The following is a 23,394-nucleotide window of genomic DNA, read 5'->3' as shown; positions in this document are numbered from 1 at the left end:
AAAACTAAATAATTGATTTTGCTATCCTTTCATGTGCCATCTTAAATCTTTCTTATTTTCACTACCAAACTTCTAGAAGGAATTATATATACCTAATGCTTCCATTGAAACTGGCTTCTATTCCTGACCATTTTACTGAAAACTGATCTTTCCTAGATTATCAGAAATTGCTTTCTTAAATGGTCTTTTCTTTGTCTTTATCCTACTTGATTGCTCTGCAGTTTTTGACACTGCTAATCAAATTCTTCTCCTGGATAGTTTCTTTCTTGCCTTGGACTTTCTGACATTGCTCTTTTCTGGATCTTCACCCACCTATCTAACCATGCCTCAGTATCCTTTTCTAGATTTTCTAGATTTATTACCCATTGACTGCCTCTTAGCATGGGTGCTCCACAGGGGACTTCTTGCCTCTCTGGGACTTCTGCCTGGGACTTCTTTTCTCTCTCCCTTAGTAAGTTTATCACCTCTCACGAGTTCACTTTGTAAATTCCCAAATCTATATCCCTAACCCTAATTTCTGAGTTCCTATTTGACATGATCCACAACCTGTTAGACTGCTCCTAGCTATGCCACTTTAATCTCAAACTCAACATCTTCAAAACATTACTCATTAATATCTTCTCTAAATTAATCTTTCTTCCAAATTTCCCTATTTATACTGGAGGCAACACCATCTTCACAGGCAACCAAGTTTATAACCTTGAACATATTTCTTGCTTTTCTCTCATCCTCTCTTATTCATTCAATTGACAAGTTTTGTTAAATCTTCACAATATTCTCATAGCCACATAGCTATCTCCCTAACTGGAATGTCATCACTTCTCTCTTAGGAAGATTGCTGGTTTCTCTGCTTCTAGTCTCTTCACTCTCTAATTCATCACTAATACAACTTCCAAATTAATATTCCCAAGAGATAGGTCTGACCATGTTACTACCCTGCTTGATAAACCTTGAGTGACTCCCTAGGATAAAATAGGAACCCTAAACTTAGCACTGGAGACCGATATTCTGTTACTAACTTCTCTTTCTAGAGTTCATATTACAGCCATTTGTTGAACTCTTTATTCTTGCCAAATTGGCCTACTACTTGTTTTCTGACCTAAACATATTATCTTTCAATTCCATGGATTCACAAAATGCTCATGTCTAGAGCATACTCATTCTCATTTCCACTTCTCAGTGTCCTTTGTCTTTTATTAGTCTTAGGTCACATGCTACCTCCTTTGAAAAGTCTTGTTTAATTTTTATTCATCTTAGTTGCTAGTCCTCAACCCTTTTAAAAAATACCTTGTATTTTTTTTAAACTCTTACCTTAATAGGGCTTAGTATCAATTCTAAGACAGAAGAGCACAAGGGCTAGGCAATTGGGAGTAAATGACTTGCCCAAGGTCACATTCTAGGCAGTGACCGAGGTCAAATTTGAACCCGGGTCTCCTCCAGACTTCAGGCTTGAAGCTCTATCCACTCTTCTACCTCAGTGGCCCTGTTCTAGATAACTCTTGAAATTATAAATGGCAAAGGAAGATGTCCTTTTCCATGGAGAAGAATTTCCTCACCTGGGTATTTCCTATACCTATGAAATCAGAGGTCCTAGAAACATCTGACTGATCAGGGAGGAGTTTAGGGGAATAGTGAGAGAAAAGTGTTTTGTAAATCTTAAGGCAATGTGTAGATATGAGCTAACATTAGAATTATAACACTCTTCCTACATGCTTATTTTCTCACCTTTTTTCTCCTTCAAAGCATTTATTAATTTCTTGAGCTCCATCATCCCATTTTCTGTAAGGAAAGAAGACATTATGAAATGTAAAAGCTAGTCATTTCATGTGTATTGCTTTACAAAGAAATTAATTTTCTCCTCAGATAAGCATGAAGCCAAGCAAAGAAAAAGTTTCTTTACTGTATAATGAGCATTTGTTGAGAACTCTTAATCTCCCCCCTTCCTTGGATTTTCTTCCTTTCATTTACAGTTAGACGTAGTCCATTCTTTAGACAATTATTGAAGATACTTTATTACACTACCAATACCACGTCTTCATTTTAAAATCTCTTTTACCTTTTACTTTCCCTTTTTCCTACAGTTTTTTTCTTTATTTCTTTTTTCCTTCTGCTAAGTTCTTAACTTGTTCAGGGGTCAGTGGTGCCAATATTTATCTTGTTGGTGCCACACACAAGAAAGCAGCATAGTATAATGGAAAGTATTCTAGATGTGGAATCAAAGGACCTGAGTTCAGAGCCAATCTCTTCCACTTTCTACTTGTGTGACCTTAGAAAAACCACTTTATCTCCCTGGGCTTCATTTAATCTGAAAAAATGAAGGGGTTAGACTTATTAACTATTATATTCCCTTTCAGTTCTAAATCTATAGACTATGACCCTAAGAGGTCATTATTCTTGATATTAATAATAATGACAAAGGTCAATATTTCTGCTTGTTTCAGAATGGATCTTATATATAAGCTAGTTAGTACAAGTGTACCTGAACACTTACCATCAATTGGCACTTCTTTTATCAGGTCTTGCTCTTCCTCCTCAGTAAGTTGCAGCCCCATTTTGTCAAGGACATCTTCTAGGTAATTCATATCTACCTTCCCACCTTAGAAAAGATAAGAATAGGAAAGACAAGAAAATAAGAAATATCTATTGATTCTGAAATGTAAACAATACTTATTTTTATATCCATGTATCATTATTCTTAAGTTTTAGTATGAAAAGCCAACTCACAATGTGATTGGTCCAACTATTCAGAGAGGTTGATTGGAATAGAGTGCTGGATGTGTAGTCTAAAAGACCCAGATTCAAATTACATCTGAGACACTCTTAATTACCATATGGGATACACAAAAAGATGCTTAACCTCCTTAAGCCTCAATTTCCTTATCTGTAAAATGTAAGTAAAAACAGCAAGAAAACAACATCCCTAAACTTCTCAAATATAGCCAAAGAAGTTTATAGATGTAAACATTTTCATTCACAAAAGAGAAAAAGAAAAAACGGATATGTTGAATATGCAACTTAAAAAGGTTAGAACAACATTGAATAAAAAACAAACTGGGAGACTTCCAGGTAAACATGGCAGCAGTCTAGATGCAAAACTCATCCTCTCCTCAGCACCCACCAATATAGACTACCTCAAAAAAACAAAAAAAAACCCCACAAATTTATAAGACTGAAGGGACTCTACAGTAGGGCACAGCATTGAAGGTACATGGGATTTGGGCATTTCCACACTATAAGGGGGTGAAAAAGCTTCCATAAAAATGCGATCTGATCTATCCTCCCCAACCCCACTTAGGGAACCAGAGTCAGAGCAAGAGTGAATCAGAATCAGCGAGTGAGCGAGGAACACCTCTAGAGTGAGTAAGGGGCACCTCTAGGCCCTTTGGAGCTGACTAAGACCACCAAAGACCTACCCATGAGATCAGCTATGCCTGAAACCCCAGCAGGCTAAAAAGCATAGACTGTGGGTGTTCACAGGAAGATAACACAGAAAAGGGCAGCAAACAGCAGAAGCTGTGGAGATTCAAGAGCTTGCCTCAGGCAAAATCCTTGCTCCTTAACTTCATACACAGAGAGCCTACCCATCTCACTCAGATTTCTGACTAAAAAGGGAAGGAAAATCCTCCACAGTGATGACAAATTGTACCCAGGAACAACAACCTCCCTCTAAGAAAAACAAGAAGAAGGGATTGACCCTGGAAATTTTTCATAGAGGAAAAACCCAGGCTATAGAGGAATAGAGGAGGAAATTCAAATAAATGCACCAAAACCTTCCAAAAAATGGAAATTGTCCATAAGCTCTTGAAGAATTTAAATTGGAGCTTATCAAAAAGATGGAAGCCTTCTGACAAGAAAAATGGGAAATAGTTTAAAGAGAAAATAACAATTTAAAGGACAAGAACTCCCAATTGAAGAAACAGCTAGAAGCCACGAAAAGCAGGATAGACCAAACTGAAAAGGAAAACCAATCTTTAAAGACCAGAATTAGGCAACTGGAAGCTAATGATCTTGCAAAAGAACAAGAATTAATAAAGCAAAGTGAAAAGATTAACAAAATAGTAGAAAACATAAAATATCTCACTGAGAAAATGACAGATCAGGAAAACAGAGCAAGGAGAGGCAATTTGAGAATCATTGGTCTACCTGAAAGACCAGAAATGAACAGAAACCTTGAAATCATACTACAGGGAATCATCCAAAAAAACTGCCCTGATGTTCTTGAACAAGGGGGCAAAATAGACATTGAAAGAGTTCATAGAACATCCTCTACACTAAATCCTCAAAAGAAAACTCCCAGGAATGTAATTGCCAAATTCAAGAGCTTTCAAGCTAAGGATAAAATTCTACAAGAAGCTAAAAAGATACAATTCAGATACCAAGGAGCACCAATCAGGATCACATGAGACCTGGCAACTTCCACACTTAAGGATCACAAGGCCTGGAACACAATAAGCAGAAAGGCAAGAGAAATGGGTCTTCAACTAAGGATCACCTATCCATTAAAACTGACTATATACTTCCAGGGGAAAGTATGGGCATTCAACAAAATAGAACATTTCCAAGTATTTGTAAAGAAAAGACCAGAACTAAGTGGAAAGTTTGATATCCAAACACAAAGATCAAGAGAAACATGAAAATGTAAATAAGAAAGAGAGGGAAAAGGGGGAAAATGTATTTTATTCAAACTTTCTTCTTTAAGGACTACAATTAGATCAAATTATATATATTAATATGTGGGGAAAATGTTATTTGTAACTCAGAAATTATATTCACTATTATAGTAATTAAAATAATCATTCACAGGAAGAGATTGGGGTAATAAGTGCTATAAGATGATATACAAAAAAAAAAAAGAAAAGAAAAAGGGAGAGGAAGGATCCAAGATGGCACCAAGAGATACTTGAAGAAATAAAATAAATAGGATAATCTTTATCACACAAAGATATGCATGGGAAGGGGGGGGGAAGAATACTCTTATAAGAAGGAGAGGAAGAGAGTTCTAATAGGTAATACTTAAACCTTACTCTCAGTGAAATCAGTTCTGAGAGGGAAGAGCATCTTGATCCATTTGTGTCTTGAATTCTATATTATCCTACAGGGAAAGTGAGAAGGGAAAGGTAAGGGGGTAGGGAGGAGGGAGTACAAAAAGGGAGGGAAAGATAGGGGGGAGGAAACTTAATAGACCCTAAAAAAACAAGAAGGGAACAAAAAAGGAGGGGCCAGAAAGGAAAGCATATTAAGGGAGGGAATTAGGGGGATTGATTAAAAGTAAACCACTGGTTTAAAAGGATATAGCAAAAGAAGAAAGGACAAAATGAGGAGAGGATATCAAAATACTGGGGAATACACAAGTGACAATCATAAATTTGAACGTGAATGGGATAAACACACCCATAAAACGAAAACAAATAGGAGAGTGGATTAGAATCCAAAATCCTACCATATGTTGTCTACAAGAAACACACCTGAGGCAGGTAGATACTCACAAGGCTAGAATTAAAGGTTGGAGAAAAACCTATTGGACGTCAACTGATAGAAAGAAGGCAGTAGTTGCAATCATGATATCTGACAAAGCCAAAGTAAAAATAGATTTGATTAAAAGGGATAGGGAAGGTAAATATATCCTGATAAAAGGAAGTATAGACAATGAGGCAATATCAGTAATCATCATGTATGCACCAAATGGTATAGCATCCAAATTTCTGAAGGAGAAACTAGTAGAATTGAAGAAGGAAATAGATGGTAAAACTATACTAGTGGGAGAGCTGAACCTACTACTATCAAATTTAGATAAATCAAATAAAAAATAAATAAGAAAGAGGTAAAAGATATGAATGAAATCTTAGAAAAATTAGAGTTAATAGATATATGGAGAAAAATAAATAGGGACAGAGAAATACACCTTTTCAGAAGCACATGGTACATTCACAAAGATTGACCATATACTAGGTCATAAAAACATGGCAAACAAATGCAGAAAAGCAGAAATAATAAATGCATCCTTTTCAGATCATAACACAATAAAAAATCATTATCAGTAAGGGTATATGGAGAGCGAAATAAAAAATTAATTGGAAATTAAATAATATGATTCTCCAAAATCGGATATTTAGAGAACAAATCCTAGAAACAATTAATAATTTCATTGAAGAAAATAACAATGATAAGACATCATTTCAAAATCTATGGGATGCAGCCAAAGCAGTACTCAGGGGAAAATTTATATCCTTGAGTTGATATATTAACAAATTTTGGAGGGCAGAGGTCAATGAATTGGACATGCAAATCAAAAAGCTTGAAAGTGAACAAATTAAAAATCCCCAGAAGATAACTACATTAGAGATCCTAAAAATTAAGGGAGAAATTAATAAAATTGAAAGTGAAAGAACTATTGAACTAATAAATAAGACTGGAAGCTGGTATTTTGAAAAAAAAAACAAAATAGACAAATTACTGGTCAATCTAATAAAAAAAGGAAAGAAGAAAACCAAATTGACAGTATCCAAGATGAAAAGGGAGACCTCACCTCCAATGAAGAAGAAATTAAGGCAATCATTAAAAACTATTTTGCCCAATTATATGGCAATAAATATGCCAATCTAGGTGATATGGATGAATATTTACAAAAATATAAATTGCCTATATTAACAGAAGAAGAAATAGAATTATTACATAATCCCATATAAAAAAAAGAAAGAAAGAAAGAAATTGAACAAGCCATCAAAGAACTCCCTAAGAAAAAATCCCCAGGGCCTGATGTATTCACAAGTGAATTCTATCAAACATTCAAAGAACAACTAATCCCAATATTATACAAACTATTTGACATAGTAAGCAAAGGAGTTCTACCAAATTCCTATTATGACACAAATATGGCACTGATTCCAAAGCCAGGCAGGTCAAAAACGGAGAAAGAAAACTATAGACCAATCTCCTTAATGAACATAGATGCAAAAATATTAAACAGGATACTAGCAAAAGATTCCAGCAAGTCATCACAGGGGTTATTCACTGTGATCAGGTGGGATTTATACCAGGAATACAAGGATGGTTCAATATCAGGAAAACCATCCACATAATTGACCAGATCAACAAGCAAAACAACAAAAATCACATGATTATCTCAATGGAAGCAGAAAAAGCCTTTGACAAAAATACAACACTCATTCCTATTGAAAACACTAGAAAGTATAGGAAAAGAAGGGTCTTTCCTAAAAATAATAAACAGTATTTATCTAAAACCATCAGCAAACATCATCTGCAATGGGGATAAACTAGATGCATTCCCAATAAGATCAGGAGTAAAACAAGGATGATGCCCATTATCACCGCTATTATTTAACATTGTACTAGAAACACTAGCAGTAGCAATTAGAGAAGAAAAAGAAGTTGAAGGTATTAAAATTGGCAATGAAGAGACCAACCTATCACTCTTTGTGAATGAAATGATGGTTTACTTAAAGAATCCTAGAGAATCAACCAAAAATCTAAGTTGCAGGATACAAAATAAACCCATACAAGTCATCAGCATTTCTATGTATCTCCAACACATCTCAGCAGCAAGAATTAGAAAGAGAAATTCCATTTAAAATCACCCTAGATAATATAAAATACTTAGGAATCTATCTGCCGAGACAAACACAGGAACTATATGAACACAACTACAAAACACTTTCCACACAATTAAAACTACATCTAAACAATTGGAAAAACATTAACTGTTCATGGGTAGGACAAGCTGACATAATAAAAATGACAATCCTACCCAAACTTATTTATTTACTTATTTAGTGACATACCCATCGAACTACCAAAAAACTTTTTTACTGAATTAGAAAAAAACATAAAGTTCATTTGGAAGAACAAAAGATCAAGGATATCCAGGGAAATGATGAAAAAAAAAATGTGAAGGAAGGTGGCCTTGTAGTACCAGATCTCAAACTATAGTATAAAGAAGTGGTCATCAAAACAATATGGTACTAGCTAAGAGACAAAAAGGAGGTTCAGTGGAATAGACTTGGGGTGACCTCAGCAAGACAGTCTATGACAAGCGCAAAGATCTCAGCTTTTGGGTCAAAAATCCACTATTTCATAAAAACTGCTGGGAAAATTGGAAGATAGTATGGGAGAGATTGGGTTTGGATTAATACCTCACACCCTACACCAAGATAAACTCAGAATGGGTGAATGACTTGAACATAAAGAAGGAAACTATATATAAATTATGTGAACACAGAATAGTATACATGTCAGACCTTTGGGAAAGGAATGATTTTAAAACCGAGCAAGACTTAGAAAAAGCCACAAAATGTAAAATAAATAATTTTGATTACATCAAATTAAAAAGGTTTTGTACAAACAAAACCAATGTAACCAAAATTACAAGAGAAGCAACAAATTGGGAAACAATCTTCATAAAAACCTGACAAAGGTCTAATTACTCAAATTTACAAAGAGCTAAACCAATTGTACAAAAAATCTAGCCATTCTCCAATTGATAAATGGGCAAGGGACACGAATAGGCAATTTTCAGTCAGAGAAATCAAAACTATTAATAAGAACATGAAAAAGTGTTCTAAATCTCTTAAAATCAGAGAGATGCAAATCAAAACAACTCTAAGGTATCACCTCACACCTAGCAGACTGACTAACATGACAGCAAAGGAAAGTAATGAATGTTGGAGGGGATGTGGCAAAGTTGGGACATTAATTCTTTGAAGGTAGAGTTGTGAATTGATTCAACCATTCTGAAGGGCAATTTGGAACTATGCCCAAAAGGTGCTAAAAGACTGTCTGTCCTTTGATCCAGCCATAGCACTGCTGGGTTTATACCCCGAAGAGATAATAAAGAAAAAATACATATATAAGAATATTCATAGCTGTTCTCTTTGTGGTGGCAAAAAATTGGAAAATGAAGGGATGCCCTTCAATTGGAAAATGGCTGAACAAATTGTGGTATATGTTGGTGATGGAATACTATTGTGCTCAAAGAAATAATAAAGTGGAGGAATTCCATGGGAACTGGAACAACCTCCAGGAAATGATGCAGAGTAAAAGGAGCAGAACCAGGAGAACATAGTACAGAGACTGATACAGTGTGGTACAATTGAATGTAATGGACTTCTCTATTTGTGGTAATGCAGTGATCATGAACAACCTGGAGGAATCTTTGAGAAAGAACACTATCCACATTCAGAGGAAAAACTGTGGGAATAAAAACACCAAAGAAAAACAACTGCTTGATTACATGGGTTGAGGGGGATATGATTGGGGATATAGACCCTAAATGAACATTCTAGTATAAAAACCAACAGCATGGAAATAGGTTCTGATCAAGGACACATGTAATACCCAGTGAAATTGCCCATCGACTAAGGGAAGTTTGGGGGGAGGGGAATGAGGGGAGGGTGGAATAGAATATGTAACTAAGGAATAATGTTTGAAATTTACCAAATTAAAAAAAACTGCAAGAAAACCCAAACTCTTCTACTAATCAAAGCTACTCTTCTTCTGATCTTGAGCTGATGAAGCAGTGACAAAATCTTTTGGTTCATAGCCACCTTTAACAGGGTACTGATAAAAGTGTTATACTCTTTCAGTAAGGGGGGAAGGGGTTATACTCTTTCAGGGGGAAGAAGAGGGCAACACAGAAATATCTGAAAACTTTCCCCCTCCCTCAGTAGTTCAGGTTATTAAATAGCAACAAGTCCTCATACCTTTCCTTTATTTTTAATATTTTTCATTTACATGCAGAAATCATTTTTCACAATTGTTTTCTGACATTTTGTGATCCAAATTCTTTCCTTCTCTCATTTCTCTGAGGTGGTAAACCTCATATAAGTTTATATCAGTGCTGTTATGCAATTCCTATTTCCATATCCTCATGTTGTGAAAGATACATATCAGATATAAAGAAAAAACTCATAAAGAAAATTAAGTGGAAATGACAAACCTTGATCTGCTTTCAGACTCTTAGCAGTTTCTTCTATGGTTGTGAATAATATTTTTCATCATGAGTACTTTGGACTTATCTTGGACCCTTGCATTGCTGATAATAGTTTAGTCCTTCATAGTTGATCATTGCACAATATTTCTGTTACTATATACATTGTTCTCCTGGTTCTGCTCACTTCATTTTGTATCACTTCATACAAACCTTTCTAGGTTTTTAAAAAATAATCCTGTTTGTCATTTATTATAGCATAATAGTATTTCATTACAACCATATACCACAATTTTTTCAGCCATTCCCCAATAAGTGGACATCCCCTCCCTTTCTAATTCTTTGCTACCACAAAAAGAGCCACTACATTTTTTTGAACATATGGGCCCTTTACAATTTCTTTGATCTCTCTGTCCTAGGTATTGCTGAGTCAAAGGGTTTGCAGAGCTTTATGGCTCTTGGGGTGTGGTTCCAGATTTCTCTCTAGAATGACTAGATCAGTTCACAACTCTACCAACAATGAAAAGACCACGATTAAAAAACAAACAAAAAAACAGTTGTTAGCTATTGCTATGAAGAAAAAACTTGAGTCATTGGTAAGATAGCACAAAGAAAGACTAGAGTACCACAATATTCCATTAATTATTATCAACTGTAAAACATAACATTTATTATCTAGCAGAAAAGAAAAATTTAAATGCTAGAGCCACAGTTACACAAGATAAAATCTTATACCTTTTGCATATCGTATAGCTAGTCAAATTTGGCAAAAATAATTATGCCCATCATCTCAAAATTAAGGGAGCTACTATAAAACTGTTAAATAAACCAATTCATCTATGTATGAGATTTTATAGTAGATTTATAGAAGATTTTTATGGAGGAGAGAAACAAGATAATTTCTACTGATGAAACTCACTTTTACATTCAAGGATCTACCAAAACCATTATCAAGTGAGCTTGTAAGATCAGAGTATTAGATTTCATTCATTCCTCAAAAAATGTTTAGGAGAAGATTTTTATTTTCAAAGGACCTGGAAGTATTGTACCCATTGAAAAAATGATGAATTTTAATAAATATATTGATATATTAAAAAATAAAAAGAATTGCCCTGGAATTATAGAAACAGAATAGAATGTAATATACAATAGAATGCAGCCTTGCACCATGCTACTTGTCTGGAAAGGTTTGACTTGAGCCAAAAGAAGGCATATGAAGCCATAGAAAAGAAGCAATAAGAGGGGATGTAAGAAGCAGAAGATTAATCTCATTGCAGGAGGAATCACAAGACAAACAAGACAAACAAGGCAGAAAACATGAGCTTCTCGCTTAGACAACTGATGTTTCAGTTGCTTTGATAAGAACTTGCCACTAAGAATAGAGACATGGCTTTGTGGATTGGGAAAACCTGAAACAGGTATTGGAAGCATATTGGAAGAGAGCTGAATCCTGCAGCTTTGTTAAAAGCTGTGAGGAAATGCTCCAAATCACTACTGATTTAGAGAAATGCACATTAAGACAACTTTGAGATAATCACTTCACATTTATCAAGATTGACTAATATGAACAAAAAGGAAAATGAGAAATGTTAGATGGGATGTGGCACATTACTGAGAGCATGGACAGACATAGGTGCATTATCACATGAATATAAGATGTAAGGCATTAGAATTTTCATTTTAGAATGTCTTCTCATAAAAACCTTTTACTGACCTTTAAAAGTCTTCAGAGAATCCATCACTTTATCCAATTTTACCTTTCCATCAGCTGTAAGACAAGGCACAGTTTTAATATAGGCTTGCGGGGGGGTGGGGAGGAGGCATAAATGATGAAAAGTAACAGTGGAAATCACCAATTTTGAGTGATTTCAGAATTTTATACTATTTTCCTTCTAGGTGAATGTGAAATTGAAAAAAGGAAGAAATTCACCAAACCATTATTAATCCACCTATTCCTGTGACATGGCTTCTTTGCAACACAGTATTAAAGACTATTGGCAACAAATAAGAAGTGGGTCAGCTCTCATGGCATCTTTTCCTCTCTCAAGCATGGTACTTTGGGGATGGGGGAAGGTGGTAGAAACTGATACATAAATAGTTGAAAGGAAACCACTGGAGTTTACTGACTGTTATGTGTTTACACACACACACACATAAATACATGTACACACATATAATGTGTATGTCTAGGTATAGACACACATTTATGTATATATATATATATATATGTATGTATGTAAAATTTATTTTATTTTTGTTATTTTCATTTGGATCAGTAATTTCCCTGGTGTAGAGAATTCTCCTGGAGGAGTCACCCTTTAGCAATGTTAATCTGCAGTTGCCTGGCAACCTAAGAGTTTTACAGATGCCTGGGCTACTGGGAGGCTACATGACTTATCCACAGGCACAGAATCCTTACTATAGGTGTCCCAGGGGATCTGAACCCAGGTCTTCCTGACTTTCAGAGTCCAAGTCTCTCCACTATTCTATACTGCATCACTCAAGTTTCTTTCCTGCTTTATTTCTTTCTATATGTATTTCAGAAATCCAATATAAATAAGAGAATCATAATTTCAGAATTAAAAGTGATCTCCAGTGCTCATTTGCTCTTAATCTATACCAGCAAAAGAAATCACTACTTTCCCTTCCAAATACCAAATATGTTGCCATCCAACTTGTGTTTAAAGTCTGCCAGGGAAGGGAATTGGTCACCCAAGAAGGCACACCATTCTGTTTCTGGAAAGTTCTGATTGTTAGAAAGTATTTCTTGACCTTAAGCCAAAATTTGTCTGATTATTTCCAAGAATTGTGCCCTCTGGGATCAAAGAGAACAAATTTAAATTTCTTTTCTTTATAACAAATAGACCTTCAAATGCTTGAAAGCAGCTATCATAAGGGTAGCTAGGTAACACAGTGGACAAAGGGCCAGGCTTGGAAGCTGGAGGACTTGAATTCAAATCTGACCTCAGATACTTCCTAGCTATGTGACCCTGGGCAAGGCACTTAACTCCATTTCCCTAGCCCCTGCCCTTCTGTCTAAAGTTTTTACTAAGCCAGAAAGTAAAGGTTTAAAATAAAACAAAGCACAGCTATAATTTCTTTCTTTAACTCTTTTCCAGTCTGAAGTGACATGAATTGAAAGTCCTTTACTTTCCTGGTTGCACTCCTCTGGATGATCTCCAATTTTTAAAATGTCCTTCTCAAACTACGGTACCCCAAACGGTCAGATTGGGCCAAAATAAAATATCATGTTCACTTCTTATTCCTGGAAGTTCTGTTTCTCTGAATATTGTCTAAGATGACATCATACTACTGACTCATACTGAGTTCGCAGTCCAATAAAACCCCCAAACCTTTTCTCCATTCCCTACATATTAAGTTTAATTTTTAAAGTCAATTAGAACACTTTACATTTGTCCCTCCTGAATTTCATATTAATGAATTCAGCTCAAGTGACTGTCCAGATCTTTGGGCATCCCAACTGTAGGATCTATTATAGTAGATCCAGCTTTGTGTGAAGAAGAAATTTGATGCATATGCCATTGGTATCTTAATCCAAGTAACTGATAAAAAAACCAAACATACCAACAACTTTATACTGCTGAGAGTCAAACAAAAAACTCTGGAAGATTCCAGTGGAGACATTGTTTCAAGTTGACACTGAACCATTAATAACTACTCTTTGGATCTGGCTATTTAACCAGTCCCAAATTCATCTAAACATACATTTATCTAGTTCACATCTCTACCTCCTAGCACTCAATAAATATTAGTTTTTTAAAAATATCATATAATACATGTATAACCCAGATTGAATTGCTTGTCAGCTCTGGGAGGGGAGAGGGAAGAAGGGAGGGAGACAATATGGATCATATATCTTTGGAAAACTTATGTGGAAATTTGTTATTATTAAAGTTATTGTTATTGTTAAATTTAGCATATTATTAAAAATTAAAAAAAAATTAAAATATTACACAAGGACCATGAATCTTAACTCTCTTGAAAGGTACAATGGAAAGTGAAATACTTACCATTCACTGGCTGGTTTTTTAATAGGTCCTTAAGTTCTTCTTCATTGAAATGAATTCCCAAATCCTTCAGAACAGCATCCAAATGAGAACTATCAACCTCCTCTTCTTAAGAAAAAAAAGGGCATGGGAAACATTTATGCTTCCAAAGTGCTAGAAGCTAACACTAAGGTTCTAAATATATCAATAAGTGATTAGAAATGGCAACAATTATACATCATATTTTCTGTGAGAAAATCTATTTTTTAAAAATCTAAGTTTTAAGATCTTATTCAGGAATGCCCAGTAAAATCCAAGTCTCTGCTGTCAAATTATCTGAAGCTTGCTACTTCTGTCGTTGCTTTTAATTCCCATTAATGCTTCTGTTTTTCATTCTCTTCATGCCCCATTTAAATTCTCCCTTTCTAGTTCCTTTCATAGCAAATGCCTAGGCTAAAAGTCAATCATGGGATTTTTCATTAAGTGATTTGACTTTTATAGTTGTTTCTAGCCAGTGAGGCTGTGCCTTTTGTCTATTAACCAAATGGTTAACCAAAAGGCATACTAATTTTAAGTAGTCTAGATCAGGTCACTTCTTGACTATTTTCAACTTTGTTTACTGCATAAAGGGGTTAATTCACTTTTAGACACTTTTCCCTCCTGGGTTGTACTCTTGGGTTTAGTCGCCTGATGCCTTTGGGTGCCAAAAATTTGATTTCCAGATAACTAACATGTTGTGGTTGACAATAGAAAGTTCTAAACAAGATATTAAAATTTTAACGTAAAAATATTCTGATATCCAGACAGATGAGGAATAAATCCCTTCCCTTCTCCAGCTCCCTTCTCACCTTGGTTGTGTTTTCCAGAGCTATAACTAGGTAGACAAAATTGGAGGTCACAGAATTTAGAGGCTAATGACAGAATTTGTAGCTCTTAAATAACATTTAGAATCTCTAACTTCTTTTCAAGTTTTGGTATATGCCCCATCTTTTACATGGGGTCTTTCCTAATTGTTTTCAGTTATTGGTGTCTCTTTCCTTACCTCTGTGAAATTATGTTGTTTTAGTTTTATATGTAATGTATATATGCATGTGAATATAGACAATTCTTGTGTATGCGCATGTACACACTGTAGATGTATGTATACATACATATACACTATGCCACACATGTATATTGCATATGTTTGTTTATATTCATGTATACTCACATGTGTGGATATATGGATAGTTTCTGTAGATAGATAGACAATGCCTTTAGATGAGAGAGAGAGAGAGAGAGAGAGAGAGAGAGAGAGAGAGAGAGAGAGAGAGAGAGAGAGAGAGAGAGATTGTCTGGATAGATTGTAAGCTTTTTGAGGGCAGGAACAATTGTATTTTTGTCTGTGTCTCCAGTCATATGGTAGGTGTATATAGATGTGTTTATTAAAAAGGAGGAATCAACATAACTTAGTACCTAATTAGTTGAAATAAGAAACTATCATGTGATTGGATATGATTGGATCAGGAAAAGTTCTTTTTAGTGCTATCCATCCTCACCTTCCCCATAGATTGGCAGCATCTCCAGCAGCGGCTTTGTGTCCCCCCTATCTGCCACTGAAAATATGTTTTGTGTTGTTTGCCCCAGGTGTTATTTGAATACTTGCCTTGGTGCAAAAACTCATTATTGTGATTAGTTTTTCCATTAAAACCAACATTCGGTAAAGTCAAAATGAAAAGACCTTTAACCATCTCCTTGGCATGGTACACATAAAACAAGTTTTTCTTTTCTCCTTTTCAGTTTTTTGGAGCAATCATTTAAACATAAGATTACCTTTAAATTGGGATATTCTTTTATTACAGAATATCTTCTTTATTAAGCCCTCTAGGTTTATTTTTTTTCATTTAGTTAAAATTGTCTAAATTAGCATGGAAACCTGGCACATATTATTATATATACACCTTCCTTGTAACCTGTTCCAATTTTTCACTGACCTTCAGGTGCTTTCTTTTGGTGAGTTTTTACAATCTGCATCACTTTATCCATATCTATACGCCCATCCTCTGTAAGGCAAAAATCATATTTCAAAATAAACGAGCAATGCAAGAATGAATAAGGTTCATCAATTATATGGAAATTGATCTAATTTAGGGTTTTTTATCACCACCTCCAATGAAAGTATAGTGAAACCTATGGACCATCCATATTCAGAACAATGCTTTGAAAAATAAAATACAATAGAAGGCTATTATTGTTATAAAAATATTTTTTAAGTTTAAGAATAATATACTTCATGATGGATCTAACAATTATAGTAATTTTGAATAATAATGAGCATTATTAATTATTAAACAATATTTAACATATGATTCATGTTAAACAATAACTCAAGATATCCATGGAAACTGAAATTTGAAAATATTTGTAATTTTTATTGGTAACCATACTACTGTGGTTTGTTGCCTATATTCATTTTGAAAGAAATGTGGTCTCATACACATTTCAGAAAGTAGTTTGATCACCAGCAGGAATTACTGGGAGAGAAAAAAGGCAATTAGCTGGCATAGTACCAAGATCCATTCTTGCTGCTGATGCCTTGAGCTATTACATCATGTTCTCTTTCTAGGACCCCCTTTTTCATAATTTAGAATCTCAGCAGGTCCTTCACCCCAACCTACTTGTCTAATTGTCTATTTCATGCTAATTTTCTTAGGAGGAATGATTGAAAGTTCTGTTAAGAACTATCTTTTTTCATGGAATTATGGTCAGTTTTTGCAATCTTGCAAACTTATTTTGGAGTATAATTTGATTTCTTTTGTTGTTTTTTTTTGAGGATATGTCTTTTTCTTTAATTTGTGATTGTCTCTTCAATTCATAATGCTATTCCTTGACACATTAATCGTCTCCTCCTAGCTGCTTTCAGTATTCTTTCTCTGACAATGATGGTTTTGAACATATTACAAACAAGTAGACTGAATTAGGGGTAGTGAGGTGGCTCAGTGTATTAAGAACCAGGCCTGAAGATAGGATTGTTCTGGCTTTAAATCTAGCCTCAGACACTTCCTAGCTGTGTGACCCTGGGAAAGTCACTTAATCCTAATTGGCTACCCCTTACCACTCTTTTGCTTTGAAACTGATTATCTAAGACAGAAGGTAAAGATTAAAAACAAACAAAAAACAACCAAGTTGGCTGAATACTTTATTTTTATAAATTTTTCTAATCTTAAAACCTAAAAAAGAAAATAATTATATGCCACATATAGAAAGGATAGTTATTAGTGAATGTACAATATAAGGACCATTTCTTTGTTAGTCCTTCCAAAAAAACACAACAAAAGCTAATGAACTAACTCTAGAAGATTTTTAATACTAAAGAGCTCTAATTCATTGTCCTTAACCCTAACTGACTCTGGATGCTTGCTATCCTCTCCTCAGTGACTGTTCTAAACCTTCTCAACTTCAAACCACCCCAAAGTATTGCTCCTTTTCCCCACTACCTATTGTCTCAACCTTTGAGCAGAGAACCCAATTTCATATGTAAATGAAAAATTGAAATCATTCATTGAAATCACTCCTTTCTCCAATTTCCTCATGTCATACCATTCAGACACTTTCCCCCACCATATCTTCCTTCATATCAGTATCAAATGAAGTAACTTCTTTTCTTGCTCTTCATATACCCTTAGTCCTAATCCCAATTTTTCTATCAAATTGCTCCTATAATTCTCATCATCTTCAATCTCTTCCTATCTACTGGTTCCTTCCATGTTGCCTAGAAACATGCCCATGTTTCTGACATTCTTTTTTTTTTGGTGCTTAATAAATGCTTATTGTTTGATGTGCAGCTTACTTTTCAGTAAACAATAAAGTATATAATAAATTAATTTGTCCAGTTTGTCTTGTTTTCCTTCTGACTCTGCCTATGTTTTCTTTTGTACGTTAAAAAAAAAACTTTAAGAACTTTCTTTTTCTGTGTTCTTAACCTAATATACCTCCTTTCTCTCCCACCTTGACCCACAGAATGAAAAAAAAAAGAGTAAAAACCTCCTTGAAACAAATATGGATAGCAACATAAAACAAATTTCTACATTGTACTTGCCAAAAAATTTTATCTTAATCTGTAACTTGTACCCATCACATCTGTGTCAGGAAGTAAGTTATTTGCATTATTATTGGTCCTTTTTATTCTGACACACCAAATAAAATGGACATTTCCATTTTTTACATTGTAGGAAAAAAGAGAATTGTATATGAACTGCAGATTTCTATTATGTGCATTTAATGAAGATTTAGTAGACAGGATGTGAAAGAAACTAGGGAGCAGTTGATATCTTCCATGAGGATGCTAGGGAACTGATTCTAGGAGAACTGTGATGAAGTGAGTTTGAAACGTGCAGAGGGTTCCTCAGTGTTTTGGTTATTCCAGAGTTCAGGTTTACATCTGAAGCAACATATGTCCCTGAAAGTATTGAGGCAGTAGAGTCTTTCTACGCATACTGGAATTTCACAGTTCAAGTTTATAACTAGAATAGCACTGATGCTGATGCAGGACAGGATCCCAAACTGGCAGTAACCAAGACAAGGACTTATCTGGCATTGATGTCAGGTCCTGTATTTGGTGGGACCAATATTAAGTGGGAATTAAAATTTGAATTTACTACCCCAGAAAGTGAAGGAGTATAGAGGAGTATGCATGTAGTTTTTATGTTTGCTCTTAATCTTTGAAATAAATATACTGATGTTGAATTGTTTGGTGGGACTGAGTGTGCTTATTCATTGACCCCTCCATAAATGGGAGGGGCACAGCAGGTAGAGAGAGGCTCAAGTCAATGGCATTAGAAAAGAAATATGGCTTAATTGAGGAGGTGAAGTAGCATCTTGGCCCTTAGAGAGTAGTTAGCACCAGAGCGCACATACTTCTACTTGCCTTTGGTTATTTTTAGACTTTCTTTTCTGTGCATTAAAAATGTTTCAATGACATTCTTTCCTCCCTTTCACTTCCTTCCTTTTTTTTTTTGGTAGCTTTTCCGTTTTCCCTTACTCTCTCTATCCCCTCCCAAACCCAAAAGACATTGTCATAAATATGCACAAATTCCTACACTATGTCTGAAAATTATTCTGCAGCTTAAATTCATAATTTCTCAGATTATGGCCACCTGGTTTTATCATAAGACTGGAATTGTGTTTGGTCATTACATCGTTCAGAATTCTTAATTCTTTCAAAGTTGTTTTTTTCTTCATAGTATTTTTATTATGTAAATTGTTCTCTTGTTCATGTCCTATTCCTTTTCCTTTCATCTTTTTGAGTGAGCTTTACCTTTTTTATGTTTCTCTTGAGTCATATAATAAATCTGATGGTCAGATTTCCTATTCTTTCTTATCTTTTCATCAGGAATACTTGAGAGGGAAAGCTGGGGAATTTAGCTATAATATGCCTGGGAATTTTTATTTTGGGATCTCTTTCAGGAGATGATTGGTGAATTTTTTTCATTTGTATTTTACCTTTTGGTTCTGGAATATCAGAGCACTTTTCTGCTAAAAAATTCCTGAAACATGATATCTGGACTTTTTTGTTTGTGGCTTCCCTTGGTCTCTTTTCCAAGACAGTTGTTTTTCCAATGAGAGGTTTTATATTTTCTTCTATTGTAACAAGATGAAATAACTGAGGAAACAAAGGTTTAATCTGAACCTATCAATTTATTGAAAACTGCATGGTAATTGTCCTCAGCTTAGGGCTAGACTTTAAATACAAGGAGAGAGGGGTTTTTATACATTAACAAAAATTAAACAAATAAGGCCAGTTAGTTAAGAGGAAACAATACAACATTAGGTAGTGGTTTTTATTGGAGGAAAGATCAGGGACTTTAAAAGTTTAAAAGGAGCAAGTGAACAGATGTAATTTCCCAACTTTCAGGGAAAGGGGGGTTCTACTCTTCCCCAAGTATCTCTAAACAATCACAGGAACATGGAAATGATAACTAATTGATCAGTACAGTAGGGAACTAGTTTTCAGATAAGACATGGGTTGCTTGAGATGTACAAAAACTCCTTACATTAATCTGTAGGATTTATGTCTGGTCAACATAACCTAGATTCCTCGGGTAGGTGTCTCCAAACAGGAGGTACAGGTGGTCCAGTTTCCTAGTCATGCAAGGCTAAGTTTAAATCATGCAAAAAAAAAAGTTCTCCCAGTTTCCACAACTGAATAAAGTTTTCTCACAAGGCAGAAGTTGGACTACACTCATAACTGAAAAGAAAGGAATTAAACTAAGGAATTGAGTCACAAGACGGAGTCAGTATGGTTCATTCATTTCTCTCAATGAACTCATTCCTATTCTAATCTCTTTAATCTCGTCAAGTTTCTCACAATACATATTCTGGCTATGATTTTGGGAAAGTTGCTTAAATTCTCAGTACTCTAGGGAGTTTCTAGGACTATGAGTTAATTTGAAGGTACAAGTCTGCAATGGTACAAGGAGCTTCCTTAACCTGGCATTTATCTATCCCAATCATAGGTTTAGCACCTATTTCTTTCTTAGGTGTCTGATAATATCATCTGTTAAGTACAAACAAATCCAACACCAGGAATCAAGAAGGTTCTATGGTTACCAAAGGTATTGCTGGACATCTTTTTCTATATATGACTGGAATCTACTCTGACCAAGGGAGACCTTTTGAAATCAAATGGTTCAAGGAATTGTTGGTTTTGGAAGGAATAAAGGAATCTAAATCCAGACATTAACCATTCGCAGAAAGACCCATTGCCTAACCATTTTAATCTCATACTAATGAACAGTCTAGAATCACTGATGCCCAAGTAGACCTCTGAGTGGGATCAACATGTGATATTTCTGAGGCATGCAGACAATGCTATCAGGAATTATGCCACAGACTTTACAATATAATTGCTGATATTTGGGTGAGAGTCATATTTGCTAATTATCATGTGCTTTGGATGGAAAAGACAAAATCCACAAAAAATAAACCTGAACATCTTTTATCTGAGAGGTCATCAGAAAGAAACCTTCCATCTGGCTGTGGCCTCATCTCAAAAAAGCTCTGACTGAAACAAGAGGGCTCAAGATCATCAACATGGTTAACAGAATTTTTAGACATTGTAAAATTCAGAGTAAAAGGGATAGTAGACCGATGGAAAGTCATCCCATTTCAAATAGTTAAAAGACTGGGCAGCTTGCCAGTCTCCAAAAAAAGGTCCAGAGCTCTAGATGTATTGTTCTGAAAAGACTACATCATAATCACTTTTTGCCTTTTGGGAAATGAATCTGGCTCCTTTTTGAGTAAGAAAAAAACAAAGACAACTCATCCAGTTCACTCTGAAAAGAGTTCTGTCACCCCACATAGAGATCCTGTCAAAGTCAATAACAACTTAGGAGATGAAAACTAAGATGAGAAAGAAACTGAGTATTAGTACCTGTTAGAGAATGGAGCATTCTGTTTCACTGGCACTTCTGTTCAGGCAGGGGCTATTGTTTTCTAGCCTTCACCTTTCATCTTAGAATCAATATTGTGTACTAGTTCCAAGGCAGAAGAGTGGTAACGGCTAGGCAATGGGAGTTAAGTGACTTGCTCAGGGTCAAACAGTTAGGAAGTATCTGAGGCCAGATTTGAACCGAGGGCCTCCTGTTTCTAGGCCTGACTGTCTTCTACTGAGCCACCTAGGCTACCCCCATGGGCTATTTTTTGGGTTCAGCCTTTGTCATCAAAAACTGAAGTTATCGAGACAGCTGGGAAATATAAGGCATCATAGGACCAGGAAACTGGGAATCAGCCTGTCATTCATAAATTTAGATTTAGGACTGCTAACTAATTGGTTGGAGGATGCTGACAGATCTCTTGGGCTGTCCATTAATTTAGGAAGGCATTGCAGAATAGCCAGGCCTTTAGACCAGTGAGCAAGTTCATATTTTTTAGGAGAAATGTGAGCAATGGGACTACATAGCCAAAAAATACCCATTCGTTGTAGAGCAGATAGTTATTTTTTTTAATGTAACTGTACATGTGCTGTAGTGTCACATATGCTTTCTGTAATACGCATGCAATATGCCTTCATTGCTGTGCTAAAATAACATTGGGATATGGGCTTATATATAATATTATTTGTGTGTTGTTAAAGAATATGTTATAACTTTTGGCAACTTGGTCACTGAATGCAGCTTTGCTTTTAAACTCACAAATTTGTTTTTTAAAAATAGATATTTATTGACGTAAGTTTGTTTTTACATCACTTATATTTCCCACTCTTATCTATCTCACAGACATCCTCTTACAGGACCACCTCTTAGAAGAAAAAATTATTTAGAAAAAGATAAAATGTTCTGCAAAATCAACTAACATTGAAAAAGCATATATGGTGTTTCAGTCCCAGGGTAGCCCTTTCCTTGCAAAGAAGTAGGGGATGGTGGATTCTCATCTCTTTCAAAAAAGGCCAAACTTGATCATTATAATTTCATAGAATTCAGTTTCATTTGTTTTATTGTTGTTGCTGTTCGTTCCATTAAGATTATTATAGTTGTATTAGTGGTAGACTGGTTCTGATTACATCACTATGCATTAATACATAAAAGTATCTCTATATTTGTTAAATGTAGCTGTTATATGAGATTTTGGTCCTTAATGTAGTACATACCAAATTGTTATATATGCTGTTGATTGTATTCTATGGATTCTATTTGTCATATGCATCATGTTTTGACACGTAATTCCAATGAGAATGCCATGTATTTTAAGTAGCTACAAGTGCATAATATAGTGTTATATGTTATTATCAAGTTATGTGGCTTATTTTCTACATCCGTGAATGTTCATGTAATTTTCCAAGGCTGCAGATTATTTTCTTGGAGATAAAGTGGAGGAGATGTTGATGTTATTTACTGGCCAAAGTATCGTATAACAAAAGATGTTAAAAAGGTTTTTTTCTTTGTTTTATTATTTCTTTGTTTGATTAATTTAGTATATTTTTCCATGGTTACAAGATTGATGTTCTTTCCCTCCCTTAGTCAACAAGCAATTCCACTGGGTTTTACATGTATTGTTGATCAAAACCTATTTCCATATTATTAATATTTACAATAGAGTAATCATTTAGAGTGTCCATTCCCAAACATAGCCCCATTGAACCATGTGATTAAATGTTTCTACTCCCACAGTTAGTTCTTTCATTTGAATAGCATTCTTTCTCAAAAGTCCCTCAGAATTGCCGTGGATTATTGAACTATCGAGTCCCTCAGAATTGCCGTGGATCATTGAACTATCAATAATAGCTAAGTCTATCACAGTTGATCATTCCACAATATTCTTGTTACTGAGAACAGGGTATTTCTGCTTCTGCTTATTTCGCTTGCTAGAGTCATTTCAAACCAGATGCAGAGGATTGATTATTAAATTTTCAGGGTGAGCATTTACACCTCAAAAATGAGCAAATGTTACAAATCAGGGCTTGGTTTA

General features: G+C 35.0%; 1 protein-coding gene across 18 annotated transcripts in view; it reads right to left on the bottom strand.

Moving 5' to 3' along the window:
• Positions 1-23,394, bottom strand: part of EFCAB3 (EF-hand calcium binding domain 3) — a 722,802-nt gene that overhangs the window by 397,966 nt on the left and 301,442 nt on the right. For 17 of the 18 annotated variants that reach the window (XR_008916397.1, XR_008916396.1, XR_008916398.1 and 14 more), the window contains exons 95-99: positions 15,924-15,992; positions 13,975-14,079; positions 11,658-11,711; positions 2,492-2,596; positions 1,726-1,779 (exon numbers count right to left, since the gene is read on the bottom strand). Coding sequence is in view for 15 of the 18 variants with exons in the window: in XM_056817026.1 (XP_056673004.1) it covers positions 1,726-1,779; positions 2,492-2,596; positions 11,658-11,711; positions 13,975-14,079; positions 15,924-15,992 (387 nt within the window). In the remaining 3 variants the exon portion in view is untranslated. The remainder of the gene's footprint in view (positions 1-1,725; positions 1,780-2,491; positions 2,597-11,657; positions 11,712-13,974; positions 14,080-15,923; positions 15,993-23,394) is intronic. The other variant, XM_056817027.1, reaches the window with a different exon arrangement.

This window comes from Monodelphis domestica, chromosome 2, assembly GCF_027887165.1.
Source record: "Monodelphis domestica isolate mMonDom1 chromosome 2, mMonDom1.pri, whole genome shotgun sequence".
Lineage (NCBI taxonomy): Eukaryota > Metazoa > Chordata > Mammalia > Didelphimorphia > Didelphidae > Monodelphis > Monodelphis domestica.
This window is presented reverse-complemented; position numbering and strand designations above follow the sequence as displayed.